At 53.8% G+C, this 13,893-nt stretch overlaps 2 protein-coding genes across 6 annotated transcripts in view; one reads left to right on the plus strand and one right to left on the minus strand.

The window, feature by feature from the left end:
- Nucleotides 1-6,956, minus strand: part of TRIM35 (tripartite motif containing 35) — a 58,336-nt gene extending 51,380 nt beyond the window's left edge. For 2 of the 3 annotated variants that reach the window (XM_071417162.1, XM_071417163.1), the window contains exons 1-3: nucleotides 6,552-6,955; nucleotides 2,868-2,961; nucleotides 213-325 (exon numbers count right to left, since the gene is read on the minus strand). In XM_071417162.1, the coding sequence (XP_071273263.1) occupies nucleotides 213-325; nucleotides 2,868-2,961; nucleotides 6,552-6,907 (563 nt within the window). In that variant the 5' untranslated portion in view covers nucleotides 6,908-6,955. Of the gene's footprint in view, nucleotides 1-212; nucleotides 326-2,867; nucleotides 2,962-6,551 lie in introns of all 3 variants that reach the window. The other variant, XM_071417164.1, reaches the window with a different exon arrangement.
- Nucleotides 6,957-9,038: 2,082 nt separating this feature from the next.
- PTK2B (protein tyrosine kinase 2 beta) overlaps nucleotides 9,039-13,893 on the plus strand; it is a 102,492-nt gene continuing 97,637 nt past the window's right edge. The window contains exon 1 of one of the 3 annotated variants that reach the window (XM_071417169.1): nucleotides 9,039-9,219. In XM_071417169.1, coding sequence (XP_071273270.1) covers nucleotides 9,072-9,219 — 148 coding nt within the window. In that variant the 5' untranslated portion in view covers nucleotides 9,039-9,071. The other 2 variants (XM_071417170.1, XM_071417175.1) reach the window with 2 other exon arrangements.

Below are 13,893 nucleotides of genomic sequence, written 5' to 3' on the forward strand. Positions count from 1 at the left end.
CCAAACTCCCCTTTCCCACTGGGAAAGCCATTCCCTGTTTCCCATCCCTCCGTCCCATTCCCAAAATCCATCTCCACCTCTCCAGGAAACCTCCAGGTAAAACTCCCTCAAACCACCTGGCCCAGGTGGGATTTCCGGGACCTTGTCGCGGGCCGGAATTTCCCGTGGGAATCCAGCGGAATTCCCAAATCCCCGGCTCCTGCCCCGCTCACCTCCTGCGCTTCTCCCGCCTGTCCTTCTCCCGCCGCCGCGATTCCCGGAGGTCGGATTCCACCTGGACGCTGGTCAGCAGCTGCGTCCCGTGGAAAAGCAGCTTGGCCAGGGCCTGAGGGGGCAAGGGGACATCCCGGGAATCTGGGCTTGGAATGCACCGATCCCGGATCCTCCCTGTCCCTGGGCTGGGCGGGAATCCAAGGATCCAAGGATCCCGGTCAAATGCCAGTCCCCTAAAAGATCCCGAAATCCTCTTTTTTTTTTTTTTTTTTTTTTGCCCCTAAATCCCTTCCATGAATCCCATCCCGGAATCCCACCCCATGATCTCATCCCAGAATCCCATCCCGGAATCCCATCCCACAATTCCATCCCATAATCCCATTCCATAATTCCACCCCATAATCTCATCCAGGAATCCCATCCTGGAATCCCATCCCATAATCCCAGCCCACAATTCCATCCCAGAATCCCATCCCATAATCCCACCCCATATTCTCATCCTAGAATCCCATCCCACAATTCCATCCCATAATCTCATCCCATAATCCCAGCCCACAATTCCATCCTAGAATCCCATCCCAGAATCCCAACCCACAATTCCATCCCATCCCATCCCATCCCATCCCATCCCATCCCATCCCATCCCATCCCATCATCCCATCCCATCATCCCATCCCAGAATCCCACCCCACAATTCCATCCCATCCCAGAATCCCATCCCAGAATCCCATCCCATCCCAGAATCCCATCCCATAATCTCATCCCATAATCCCACCCCACAATTCCATCCCATCCCACCCCACCCCAGAATCCCATCCCATAATCCCATCCTGGAATCCCATCCCATAATCCCATCCTGGAATCCCACCCCTAATCCCATCCCATAATCCCACCCCACAATCCCATCCCATAATCCCACCCCACAATTCCATCCCATCTCATAATCCCATCCCAGAATCCCATCCCAGAATCCCATCCCATCACAGAATCCCATCCCAGAATCCCATAATCCCATCCCAGAATCCCACCCCACAATTCCATCCCATCCCAGAATCCCACCCCACAATTCCACCCCATCCCATCCCATAATCCCATCCCATAATCCCATCCCAGAATCCCATTCCATCCCATAATCCCATCCCAGAGTCCCAATCCCAGAATCCCATCCAGGAATTCCATCCCATCCCAGAATCCCCATAAAAGGTTGGAAAAGCCCAACCATTCCCAGCACCAAGGATCCCACTCAAATCCCGGTCCCTGGGGAGTTCCTCTCCCGGTTTTTGGCCCAAAAAGGAGGAAAACAAGGGATGAGAAGGGATCCAAGAGGAGATTCCCGTTGGATTTCAGGGATCTGGCCCAAATTCCCACTCTGGAGATTCCCTCCTGGATCCAAGAGGAAATTCCCATCGGATCCCAAATCCTGGTCCTGTTGAATTTCTCTCCCAAGTTTTTGTCCCACCAAGGAGACACCAAGAAGGAAAACGTGGAACAAGGAGGGATCCAAGAGGAGATTCCCATCGGATCCCAAATCCCGGTCCTGGGGAGTTTTTTCCCTATTTTTTGTCTGATCAATGGGACACCAAGAAGGAAAACATGGAACAAGGAAGGATCATGGAACAAGGAAATTCCCAGCACAAATCCCACTCCTGGGGAGTTTCTCTCCTGGCTTTTGGCCCAAAAAGGAGGAAAACAAGGGATAAGAAGGGATCCAAGTGGAAATTCCCATTGGATCCCAAATCCCACTCCTGGGGAGTTTTTTCCCTATTTTTTGTCCCATCAATGGGACACCAAGGATCAAAACATGGGATAAGGATGGATCCAAGAGGAAATTCCCATCGGATCCCAAATCCTGGTCCTGTTGAATTTCTCTCCCAAGTTTTTGTCCCACCAAGGAGACGCCAAGAAGGGAAACGTGGAACAAGGAGGGATCCAAAAGAAAATTCCCATTGGATCCCAAATCCCAGTCCTGGGGAGTTTTTCCCTATTTTTTGTCTCATCAATGGGACACCAAGAAGGAAAACATGGAACAAGGAGGGAGGGATCCAAGAGAAAATTCCCATTGGATCCCAAATTCCGGTGCTGGGGAGGTTTTCTCCTGGATTTTCATCCCACCAAGGGGACACCAAGGATCAAAACAAAGGACAGGGATGGATCCAAGAGATTCCCATCGGATCCCGATGATCCAGCCCCAATCCCACTCCTGGGGAGTTTCTCTCCCAGTTTTTGGCCCCAAAAAGAGGAAAATAAGGGACAAGGAGGGATCCAAGAGGAGATTCCCATTGGATCCCAAATCCCACTCCTGGGGAGTTTCTCTCCCAGCTTTTTGTCCCATCAAAGGGGACACCAAGAAGGAAAACAGAAGGAACAAGGAGGGATCCAAGAGAAAATTCCCATCATTCCCAGAAAGATCCCAAATCCCGGTCCTAAGGTGGCGTTCTCCCATTTTTTTCGTCCCATCAAGGAGAAGCCAAGAAGGAAAACATGGAACAAGGAGGGGTCCAAGAGGAAATTCCCATTGGATCCCAAATCCCGGTCCTAAGGCGTTCTTCTCCCTTTTTCTTTTTTGTCTCATCTCTCCCGGTTTTTGGCCCAAAAAAGGAGGAAAATAAGGGATAAGAAAGAATCCAAGAGGAGATTCCCAAATCCTTCCCCACCCTCTCGGTCTCCTCGATCAGCTTCAGGCTCTTGCTCTTCTCTTCCTCCTCCTCCTCCTCCTCTTCCTGCTCCACCTTCTCTCCAAGCGCTTCCCTGGGAGCAAAACCGGGAAAAGTTGGGAATATTTTATTGTATTTAATGAGAATATTTATAAGAATTTATATATTAATGTAATTTAATTTAATTGATATAAACATGTATAAAATTTATATATAAATATTATAAATATAATATAATATAATATAATATAATATAATATAATATAATATAATATAATTATAAACCGATATAAACCAATATAATATAAACTAATATATTATAATATAATGTAATGTAATAGAATAGAATATATTGTAATATGATATAATTAATGTGAATTTAATTAATATAATTTTGGGGGGGATTTGGGATTGGGATGATGATTTTTTTGGGATTCGGGATGATCCTGGTGGGATCCTTCCAGCTCAGGATATTCCCATGGGATCAGGAAAGGATTTGGGATGATCCCGGTGGGATCCTTCCCACTCAAGAGATTCCAGTGGGATCAGTCCCAGGTGCTTCCTTGGGAAAGGATTTGGGATGATCCTGGTTGGATCCTTCCAATGGGATCAGGACAGGATTTGGGATGATCCTGGTTGGATCCTTCCTTCTCAGGATATTCCAATGGGATCAGGGAAGGGATTTGGGATGATCCCAGTGGGATCCTTCCACTGGGATCAATCCCAGGTAGGATTGGGAAAGGATTTGGGATGATCCCAGTGGGATCCTTCCCACTCAGGACATTCCAGTGGGATCGGGAAAGGGTTTGGGATGATCTCAGTGGGATCCTTCCCTGTCGGGATATTCCAGTGGGATCAATCCCAGGTGGGATCGGGAAAGGGTTTGGGATGATCCCAGTGGGATCCTTCCCTCTTGGGACATTCCAGAGGGATCAATTCTAGGTGGTTCCTTGGGATGGGGAAAGGATTTGGGATGATCCCGGTGGGATCCTTCCCACTCGGGATATTCCAATGGGATCTGGAAAGGATTTGGGATGATCCCAATGGGATCCTTCCCACTCGGGATATTCCAATGGGATCTGGAAAGGATTTGGGATGATCCCAGTGGGATCCTTCCCACTTGGGATATTCCAGTGGGATCAGTCCCAGGTGGGATCAGGGAGGGATTTGGGATGACCCCGGTGGATCCTTCCAGTGGGATCAATCCCAGGTGGGATCAGGGAAGAGATTAGGGATGATCCCAATGGGATCCTTCCAATGGGATCAATCCCAGGTGGGATCAGGGAAGAGATTAGGGATGATCCCAATGGGATCCTTCCAATGGGATCAATCCCAGGTGGGATCGGGAAAGGATTTGGGATCGGGAAGGGAAGGAGGAGCCCGGCGGGGTTGACAGGTGAGATTCCATGAATTCGGAATTCCTGCTGGGAATGGGATCCACGGGCACCTCGCTGTGGGTCAGGCTGGGGGGGGAAGCGGTGCTTTCCATCCCAATTTTCCCTGAAAACAGCGGGAAAAGCGGGATCCTGACCCAGCCCCAGCTTGGTGGGATCCGATCCAGACGGGGAATCCATGGGATCCAGTTCGATCCCAGGGAAAATCCTTTGGGGAAAGGATCCTGGGATGGATCCGGGGTGGGAACGGGGATTTGTCCAAGTGGGAACGGGACTGTCCCAGGGATGAGATGTCCTGAACTTTGGGATCGGCTGGGATTGGGAATGGTGATCCCTGGGATCGGGAATCTCCTCCCAGGGGGATCCCAGAGCTCCTGCGTCCGCCCAGGAATTGTTTGGGAATGTTTGGGATCCAGGGGAGGCCCCGGCCTGGGGCCGCTTTGGGGACTGGGCCCTTGTCCCCTCCCAGCCCCCAGTGTGGGAATGTGCTGGGATTTGGGAATGGCCCTGAGCTCTGGGATTGGGACTGGGATTGGGATGGATCCCGAGCCTTTGGGATGGATCCTGAGCCTGGGATTGGGATGGATCCCGAGCCTTTGGGGTGGATCCTGAGCCTGGGATTGGGATGGATCCCGAGCCTTTGGGATGGATCCTGAGCCTGGGATTGGGATGGATCCTGAGCCTTTGGGATGGATCCTGAGTCTGGGATTGGATTTGGGATGGATCCTGAGCTCGGGATTGGGATTGGGATGGATCCCGAGCCTTTGGGGTGGATCCTGAGCTCTGGGTTTCGGATTGGGATGGATCCTGAGCTTGGGATTGGGATTGGGATGGATCCTCAGCCTTTGGGATGGATCCTGAGCCTGGGATTGGATTTGGGATGGATCCTGAGCTTGGGATTGGGATTTGGGATGGATCCTCAGCCTTTGGGATGGATCCTGGGCCCTGGGAATGGATTTGGGATGGGTTTGGAGCCCTGGGAATGGTCCCGAGCTCTGGGATTGGGATTGGGATGGATCCTCAGCCTTTGGGATGGATCCTGAGCTCTGGGTTTCGGATTGGGATGGATCCTGAGTCTGGGATTGGGATGGATCCTGAGTCCGGGATTGGGATTCGGGATGGATCCTGAGTCTGGGATTGGGATTGATCCTGAGCCTTTGGGGTGGATCCTGAGCTCTGGGATTGGGTTTGGGATGGATCCTGAGTCCGGGTTTGGGATTGGGATGGATCCTGGGCCTTTGGGATGGACCCTGAGTCTGGGATTGCGTCTGGGATGGATCCTGATTCTGGGATTGGGATTGGGATGGATCCTGAGCATTTGGGGTGGATCCTGAGCCCTGGGAATGGATTTGGGATGGGTTTGAAGCCCTGGGAATGGTCCTGAGCTCTGGGATTGGGATTGGGATGGATCCTGAACCTGGGATTGGGACTGATCCTGGGCCTTTGGGATGGATCCTGAGCCTTTGGGATTTGGTTTGGGATGGATCCTGAGTCTGGGATTGGGATTGGGATGGATCCTGACTCTAGGATTGGGTTTAGGATGGATCCTGAGCTCTGGGATTGGGTTTGGGATGGATCCTGAACCTTTGGGATTGGGTTTGGGATGGATCTTGAGCTCTGGGATTGGGATTGGGTTTGGAATTAGATCCCGAGCCTTGGGGATGGGTTTGGGATGGGTTTGGAGCCCTGGGATTGGATCCTGAGCCTGGGATTGGGATTGGGATGGATCCCAAGCCTTTGGGATGGATCTTGAGCCCAGGGATTGGGTTTGGGATGGATCCTGAGCCTGGGATTGGGTTTGGGATGGACCCTGAGTCCTGGGAATGTACCTGAGTCCCTAGGATAGGTTTGGGATGGATCCTGAGTTCTGGGATTGGATTTGGGATGGATCCTGAGTTCTGGGATTGGATTTGGGATGGATCCTGATTTCTGGGAATATTCCTGAGCCCCTGGGAGGGATTTGGGGTCCATCCTGAGCCCGTGGGGTGTGTTTGGGAGGGATCCCAAGCCTGGATTGGGTTTGGGATGGATCCTGAGCCTGGGACTCGGTTTGGGATGGACTCTGAGTTCTGGGAATGTTCCTGAGGCCCTGGGATGGGTTTGGGACGAATCCCGAGTCCCGGTTTCGGTTCCGAGTCCCGGTTTCGGTTCCGAGCCCCGGTTCCGATTCGGAGCCCCGGCTTTGGGGTCGGCTCCTGATCTCCGGCCCAGTTTGGGGTGGGGAACCCACCCAGGACCACCCCCATCCCTCTGGAAAACCGGGAATGGGGCCCGGCCTCCCGTTCCTCACCGGCGCCGGACATCGATGCGGGTCCGGCGGGCGGCGATTCGCTGCTGCCGCGCCCAGTCCGCACCGGACCCGGTACCGGCATCGGCACCGGCATCGGCACCGGCATCGGCACCGGCATCGGCACCGGCATCGGCACCGGCATCAGCACCGGCATCGGGATCGGCATCGGCACCGGCATCGGGACCGGGACCGGGATCAGCAACGGGAGCGGGACCGGAATCGGGATCGGGACCGGTACCGGGATCGGCACCGGGATCCGGCTTGGGATGGAGTTTAGGATCGAGTTCAGGCTCGGGCTCGAGCTCCGCGAGCTCCAGGCTCGGGCCTGGGCCCGCCCCGTCCTTCCCCGGGTCCATGAGCACACCTGGGGGCAGGTGCGCGCCCGTTACTGCGCATGCGCGGCTCCCGTTACACCCCACCCCCCCCAGCAACGGCCGATGCGCGGCGCCCACTGCGCATGCGCGCACCCTGAGCGTCCCTCGTTGCCTGGCAACGCGTGCGTTATCTCGGGGGCGTTGCTGCGCATGCGCAATAGCGCTTCCCGTTGCTTGGCAACGGCGGGAGCATCATGGCCCCCTCCCCCCTCCCCCCCGCTCCCAAATTTTCCAAATTTTCCCGGTGCGTTTTCCGTGGGAAACAGCGGGAAAAAGGCACCGGGAGAGATCCTCCCGCCCCTTCCGCGAACTGGGGATGGGGTTGGAATGAGGGAAGGGGCTGGAATGGAATTCCCAGAGAATGCCTGGGAATGTCCCAGGAAAGGTTGGAGCACCCCGGGATCGTGGTGGGAATGGGATGGGATTGAGGGTCCATGGATCCCATCCCAAACCATTCCAGGATTCTGGGATCAAGGACACTCAGGATCCATCCCGAAGGATTTTTATGGAATCCGGGGATGGAAAAGGGAAGGGAGACCCTTCCTGGAGTCCTGAATTCCCAGGGAAGCCCCTGGATCCCGAAATTCCTTCTCAAGGAGGAATCGGGATGGGGATGGATCCAATGCCAGGCTGGGAGAGCAGCTGGGAATGGAAGGAATTCCATGGGAAAGGGGAGCTTGGGATTGTGGGATCTTGGGAAGGGATTCCTGGCTGGGCTGGGATTCCCAGAGAATCCCTGGGAGTGTCCAAGGAAAGGCTGGATGGGCTTGGATCACCCTGGGATCATGGGAAGTGTCCATGGGATCATGGGATTGAGGGTCCATGGATCCCATCCCAAACCACTCCGGGATTCTGGGATCAAGGACACTCAGGATCCATCTCGAGGGATTTTTATGGAATGTAGGGATGGGAAAGGGAAGGGAGACCCTTCCTGGAGTCCTGAATTCCCAGTGAAATCCCTGGATCCCGAAATTCTTTCCTGGAGAGGAGTCGGGATGGGGCTGGATCCAACGCCAGGCTGGGAGAGCAGCTGGGAATGTGCAGCTGGATCAGGGCAGGATCCAGGGAATCCTTGGAGCCTTTTCCAGAGGGAAAGGAGAGCTGGGATTTGGGATTTGGGATGAAGGATGGAGGGGCAGGAGCCAGGGAATGGCTTCCAGTGGGAAAGGGGAGCTTGGGATGCTGGGATCCTGGGAAGGGATTCCTGGCTGGGCTGGGATTCCCAGAGAATCCCTGGCAGCGTCCCAGGACAGAAATCCCACTCCCCATTCCCGGGAATTTGCTTTTCCAGCCTCCCTCGCGGGGCCGCGCTCCAGGATTTCTGGGAATTCCATGAATTCCATGAATTCAGGCAGGGAGCAGAGCCCTCCAGGCCCAGCATTCCCGGGTCCTTTCCCTCCTCCTCCTCCTCCTCCTCCTCCTCCTGCTCCTGCTGCTGCTCCGGGATGTGGGAGCTGCCCGTTGCCATGGGGGGTTGCCATGGGATTGGGATCCGCGGTTTCCATGGAAATCGTGGGAGGTTGGGAATGGGATGGGACGGAGGGGGAGGGCAGGGGGGAAGGGGCTGAGGCCCTGCCAGGGTTCCCGGGATGGGCCCAAATTTGGGGAAAGTTTCCACCTCTTCTTGCCCAATTCCTGCTTTTTGGGGGTTTTTTCCTTCCTTCCTGGAATGTTCCTTTTCCAGGGAATTTCGTAGGCCCTGGTGGGGCTGATCTGGGGGTCAAGGGTTGGGAATACTCCGGGGATAATTTATGGAAAATCCCAGATTTTTGGGATTCCCAAATCCTTTCAGATTGCTCCGGGATGCAGCAATCCAAATGATTCCCTCCAGGAATGCTGAGATGGGAAAAGAAGGGAAAAATCCGGGAATTTCAACCCGATCCATTCCTCCAATCCCTTTCCCCAACCCTGATCCCAAAGGATGAGGAAAAATGGGATGAACCCACAACCTGACCCCATCCACCCACCCACCCTCATTCCCGCGCTTTTCCAGGATTTTCCTCGGGAAAAGCCCCCCAAAACTCATTCCGAAGTGGAATTATCCAAGTAAATAATGGAATGATTGAGGTTTGGTCGGCCGGGAAGCCCCGAATTCCCTGGAATGCTGGAACGGGGGAGGGGGGAATGAGGGGGAGGGAAGGTTGGGATGTTTTTTGTCCCAGCTCCAGAAGATGGCAGCAAGAACCCGCGGCATTCCCGGCGCCGGGAACGGCTCCGTCCGACCCTCTGGAAGCGGCTCCAACTTCTCCCGCTCCCAAATCCCGGCCGGATCCCGCGGAGCTCATCAAAAAAAAGTGAGTGAATCCCTATGAAAAAAAAAAAAAATCGTTTTATTTTATTTTTTTTAATTTTTATTTTATTTTATTTTATTTTATTTCTATTTATTTTATTTTATTTTATTTTAATTTAATTTTATTTTTTTATTTTATTTTATTTTATTTTATTTTATTTTATTTTATTTTATTTTTTATTTATTTTTTATCTTATTTTATTTTATTTTACTTTAATTTAATTTAATTTTATTTTAATTTAATTTATTTTATTTTATTTTATTTTATTTTATTTTATCTTTATTTTATTTTATTTTATTTTATCTTTATTTTATTTTATATTAATTTTATATTAATTTTATTTTATTTTACTTTATTTTATCTTTATTTTATTTTATTTTTATTTATTTTATTTTATCTTTATTTTATTTTATTTTATTTTATTTTATTTTATATTAATTTTATTTTATTTTACTTTATTTTATTTTATTTTATTTCATTTTATTTTATTATCTTTTATTTTACTTTATTTTATTTTATTTTATTTTATTTTTTATTTTATTTTTTATTTTATTTTTTCCCGGGATGCCGCAATTCCAAAGCGTCGCTCCCTAGCGATGGGAGAGGGAAAGGGGAAAAAAAAAAAGAAAAAAAATGAAAAAATAATTTAAAAAAAAAAAAATCCCGGCGGATTTTGATTCCCAGCTCTCCGTGCCAATGGAAAAAGGGGAAAATTGGGAAGTGGAAGGAAAGGGGGGAGGGAGCAGCGGTTTCCCGGGAACCGTTCCCGGAGCGACCACGGGATCGCCTTTGGAAAGGGAAAAGGGAGCATGGGATGGCTCAGCCGCCTCCGGAGTGAGTCCGCGGGAATCCGCCGGCATTTGGGATCATCTCGGGAATTATCCACCGGGAATTATCCATCGGGAATTATCCATCGGGAATTTGGGGGGGCAGCGTTTTCCAAGCCCAAAATCGCCCGGGATTGGAGGTGGGATGGGACGGGAGAAGGGCGAGGAGGAGGAGGAGGAGGAGGAGGAGCGGGATGGTTCCCGTCCGAACTCCTGCGTGGAGATTCCCGGGGGGAATTTTTGGGATGGGGGGGATGATCCGAGAGCCGCGGAGATTCCCGGAGGGAATTTTTTGGGGGGGGGGGATCCGAGATCCAGGGAAATTCCCGGGCAGCCCCGAGGATCCAGGATTCCAGCCGGGAGCGTGGGAACTGCGCAGCTCCGAGTGCGTGGGAGAGCTCGGGAACAGCCGGGAATGGGAATCTTGAGGATCCAGGGGATCCAGGGATCTGCCCGGGATCCCCGGGATTTGGGGTCCCTAAAGGGGAATTCGAGGTGGATTACCCGGGATGCGGAATTCCAGAGAAGGGGATGTCGGAATTCCCCGGGGGCTGTGGGCAATGGGGGAGCCCCGCGCCCCCTGCGGGGTCCTTCCCGAATTTTTGGGGTCGTGGCCGGGTGGGACCACCTGGATCAGGGAAAATTTGGGAGCAGCGGGGAAGGAAAAGGAGATGGGGGAATGGGAATGGGATTGGGATTGGGAATAGGATTGGGAATGGGATTGGGTTAGGATTGGGAATGGGAGTGGGAATGGGTATGGGAATGGGGATGGGATTGGGATTGGGAATGGGAGTGGGAATGGGGATGGGATTGGGAATGGGGATGGGAATGGGAATGGGATTGGGGATGGGGATGGGGATGGGAATGGGGATGGGATTAGGATTGGGAATGGAAATGGGATTGGGAATGGGATTGGGAATGGGGATGGGAGTGGGAATGGGATTGGGAATGGGGATGGGAATGGGATTAGGATTGGGAGTGGGATTAGGAATGGGAATTGGAAATGGGAATGGAAATGGGAATGGGAATGGGAGTGGGATGGGGATGAGCCGGGTGTCTTTGGACACCATCGTCGGCTGCAGCTCCACAGGAATTCCCACCGGGAATTTCGGGAAGGGTTCACCCCCCCGCCCTTCACTTCCCCATTCCCACTGGGAATTCCCAGCACATCCCGGGATCGCAGCCACCCCCAAACTGTGGGATCAGGGGCGCACCCCATGGCTCCCCTTCCCTTCCCTTCCCACTTTTCCTCCTGGCATTCCCAGCAATCCCTAAACCACTCTGGGATCGGGATTTGGGATCGGGATTGGGATTGGGATTGGGATCAGGATCAGGATTGGGATTGGGATCGGGATTGGGATTCCTCCTTGGTGAAGGATCCTTGGGGCAGAATTCCCAGGATCCCGGGAATCCCAGGAGTGGGAAGAATCCTCCGGGTCAGGAATGGGCCGGGAGAAGAATCCCGGCAGGGGCTGCAGCTCCACAGGAATTCCCACCTGGAATTTTGGGAATTCCCACCTCACTTCCCCATTCCCACTGGGAATTCCCCATTCCCACTGGGAATTCCCAGCACACGCCCAAACTGTGGGATCAGGGGCGCATCCCACTGCTCCCCTCCTCTTCCCATTTTTCCTCCTGGCATTCCCATAATTTTAAACCACTCTGGGATCTGGATTGGGATCGGGATTGGCATTGGGATTGGGACTAGAATCCAGATTGGGATTGGGATTAGAATCCAGATTGGGATTGGGATCGGGATCAGGATTGGGATTCCTCCTTGGTCCAGAACCCTCGAGGCAGAATTCCCAGGATCCTGGGAATCCCAGGATTGGGAAGAATCTTCTGGGTCAGGAATGGGCTGGGAGAAAAATCCCGGCAGGGGCTGCAGCTCCTCAGGAATTCCCACCTGGAATTTCAGGAGGAGCTCACCCCCCCCTCCTTCACTTCCCCATTCCCGCCGGGAATTCCCAGCAAATCCCGGGATCGCCGCTGCGGGATCAGGGGCGCGCCCCACCGCGCCTCTTCCCGGTTTCCCTCCTGGCGTTCCCATCATTCCCAGCCCCTCTGTGCGGGTCGGGTCCGTCCCGTCCCGCGGGCGGAATTCCCAGGATTCCCAGGATTCCCAGGATCCCGGGGATCCCGGCACCACCGGGGGGGGGGGGAGTGGCGGCGCTTCCCGGCACCGCCCCCCCCGCGCCTTCCCCCTTCCTGCCCCGGCTCCTTCCGCGCCCCGGGAGCCGCCCCGGATTCTCCCGGGATATCCCCCCCATCCCCGCCCCGGCTTCTCCCGGGATATCCCCCCCATCCCGGCCCGGATTCTCCCGGGATATCCCCCCCATCCCCGCCCCGGCTTCTCCCGGGATATCCCCCCCATCCCGGCCCGGATTCTCCCGGGATATCCCCCCCATCCCCGCCCCGGCTTCTCCCGGGATATCCCCCCCATCCCGGCCCGGATTCTCCCGGGATATCCCCCCCATCCCCGCCCCGGCTTCTCCCGGGATATCCCCCCCATCCCGGCCCGGCTTCTCCCAGGATATCCCCCCCATCCCCCCCATCCCTGCCCCGGCTTCTCCCGGGATATCCCCGCTGCCCCGCTCGCTCCCAGCGCCGGGAGATTCCCGGGAATCCGCGCCCGGAATTCCCGGTGGGTTCCCCAAGCTCCGCCGTGCAGGTGAGGGGGTCCCGGAGTTTTCCGGCTGCTTTTGCCAGGTTTTCATCCCGGTTGGCTGGGAAGCGCTGTCTGGAAGCATCCGGGATTCGGGATTCGGGATTCGGGATTCAGGATTCGGGATTCGGGATTCGGGATCCAATCCCCACCGGGATTCGGGATTCGGGATTCGGGATTTGGGATTCGGGATTTGATTCCCACCAGGATTCAGGATTCGGGATTCAGGATTCAGGATCTGATTCCCACCAGGAGCTGGGATTCGGGATTTGGGATTTGGGATCCGATTCCCACCAGGAGCCAGGATTTGGGATTTCAGATTTGGGATTCAGAATCCAATTCCCACCAGGAGCCGGGATTCAGGATCTGATCCCATTGGGAGCCAGGATTTGGGATTCAGGATTTGGGATTTGGGATCCGATTCCCACCAGGTGCCGGGATTTGGGATTTGGGATCTGGGATCTGATTCCCACCAGGAGCCAGGATTTGGGATTTGGGATCCGATTCCCACCAGGTGCCGGGATTTGGGGTTTGGGATTCGGGATTTGGGACTCAGGATCCAATCCCACCAGGAGCCAGAATTCAGGATTCGGGATTCAATTCCCACTGGGATTCGGGATTCAGGATTCAATTCCCACTGGGATTTGGGATTTGGGATCCGATTCCCACCAGGAGCCGAGATTGAGATTTGGGATTTGGGATTCAGGATTTGGGATTTGGGATTCAGGATCCAATCCCACAGGAGCCAGGATTTGGGATTCGGGATTCGATCCTGTGGGAAATTCCCAAATTTGGGAAATGCCCGGAAGAGCCGAGGGAATGGGAGCAGGAGTTTTTCCACCCTTCCCACCATTCCGGGAAAACTGGGATGAGCTCCTGGAGAAGCCGGCGGCGGGGGGGGATAGTGGAGGTGGAAACTCAGGAATTTGGGAATACGAGAGCCGAGCACCGGGAATTCCATGGGATTTGCTGGAAGCGAGGTTTTCCCGTCCGTTCTGGAAGCTGGGATTGGGAACGCTGCGGGTTTTGCTGGGATTGGGTGGATCCGGGGGGGGATTCCGTGACCCTCTCGGAACGATCCCGCCGCCGGATCGCTGGGATTGGGACGGGGATCCCCGTCTGGGAAGGTCCCGGGGGGCGCGGGAATGTCCCAGGGGATCACTGGGAACACCCAGAGTCTGACCT

Source organism: Agelaius tricolor, unplaced genomic scaffold (genome assembly GCF_023055355.1).
Source record: "Agelaius tricolor isolate 1412-34295 unplaced genomic scaffold, bAgeTri1.0.p SCAF_68, whole genome shotgun sequence".
In the NCBI taxonomy this organism is placed as follows: domain Eukaryota; kingdom Metazoa; phylum Chordata; class Aves; order Passeriformes; family Icteridae; genus Agelaius; species Agelaius tricolor.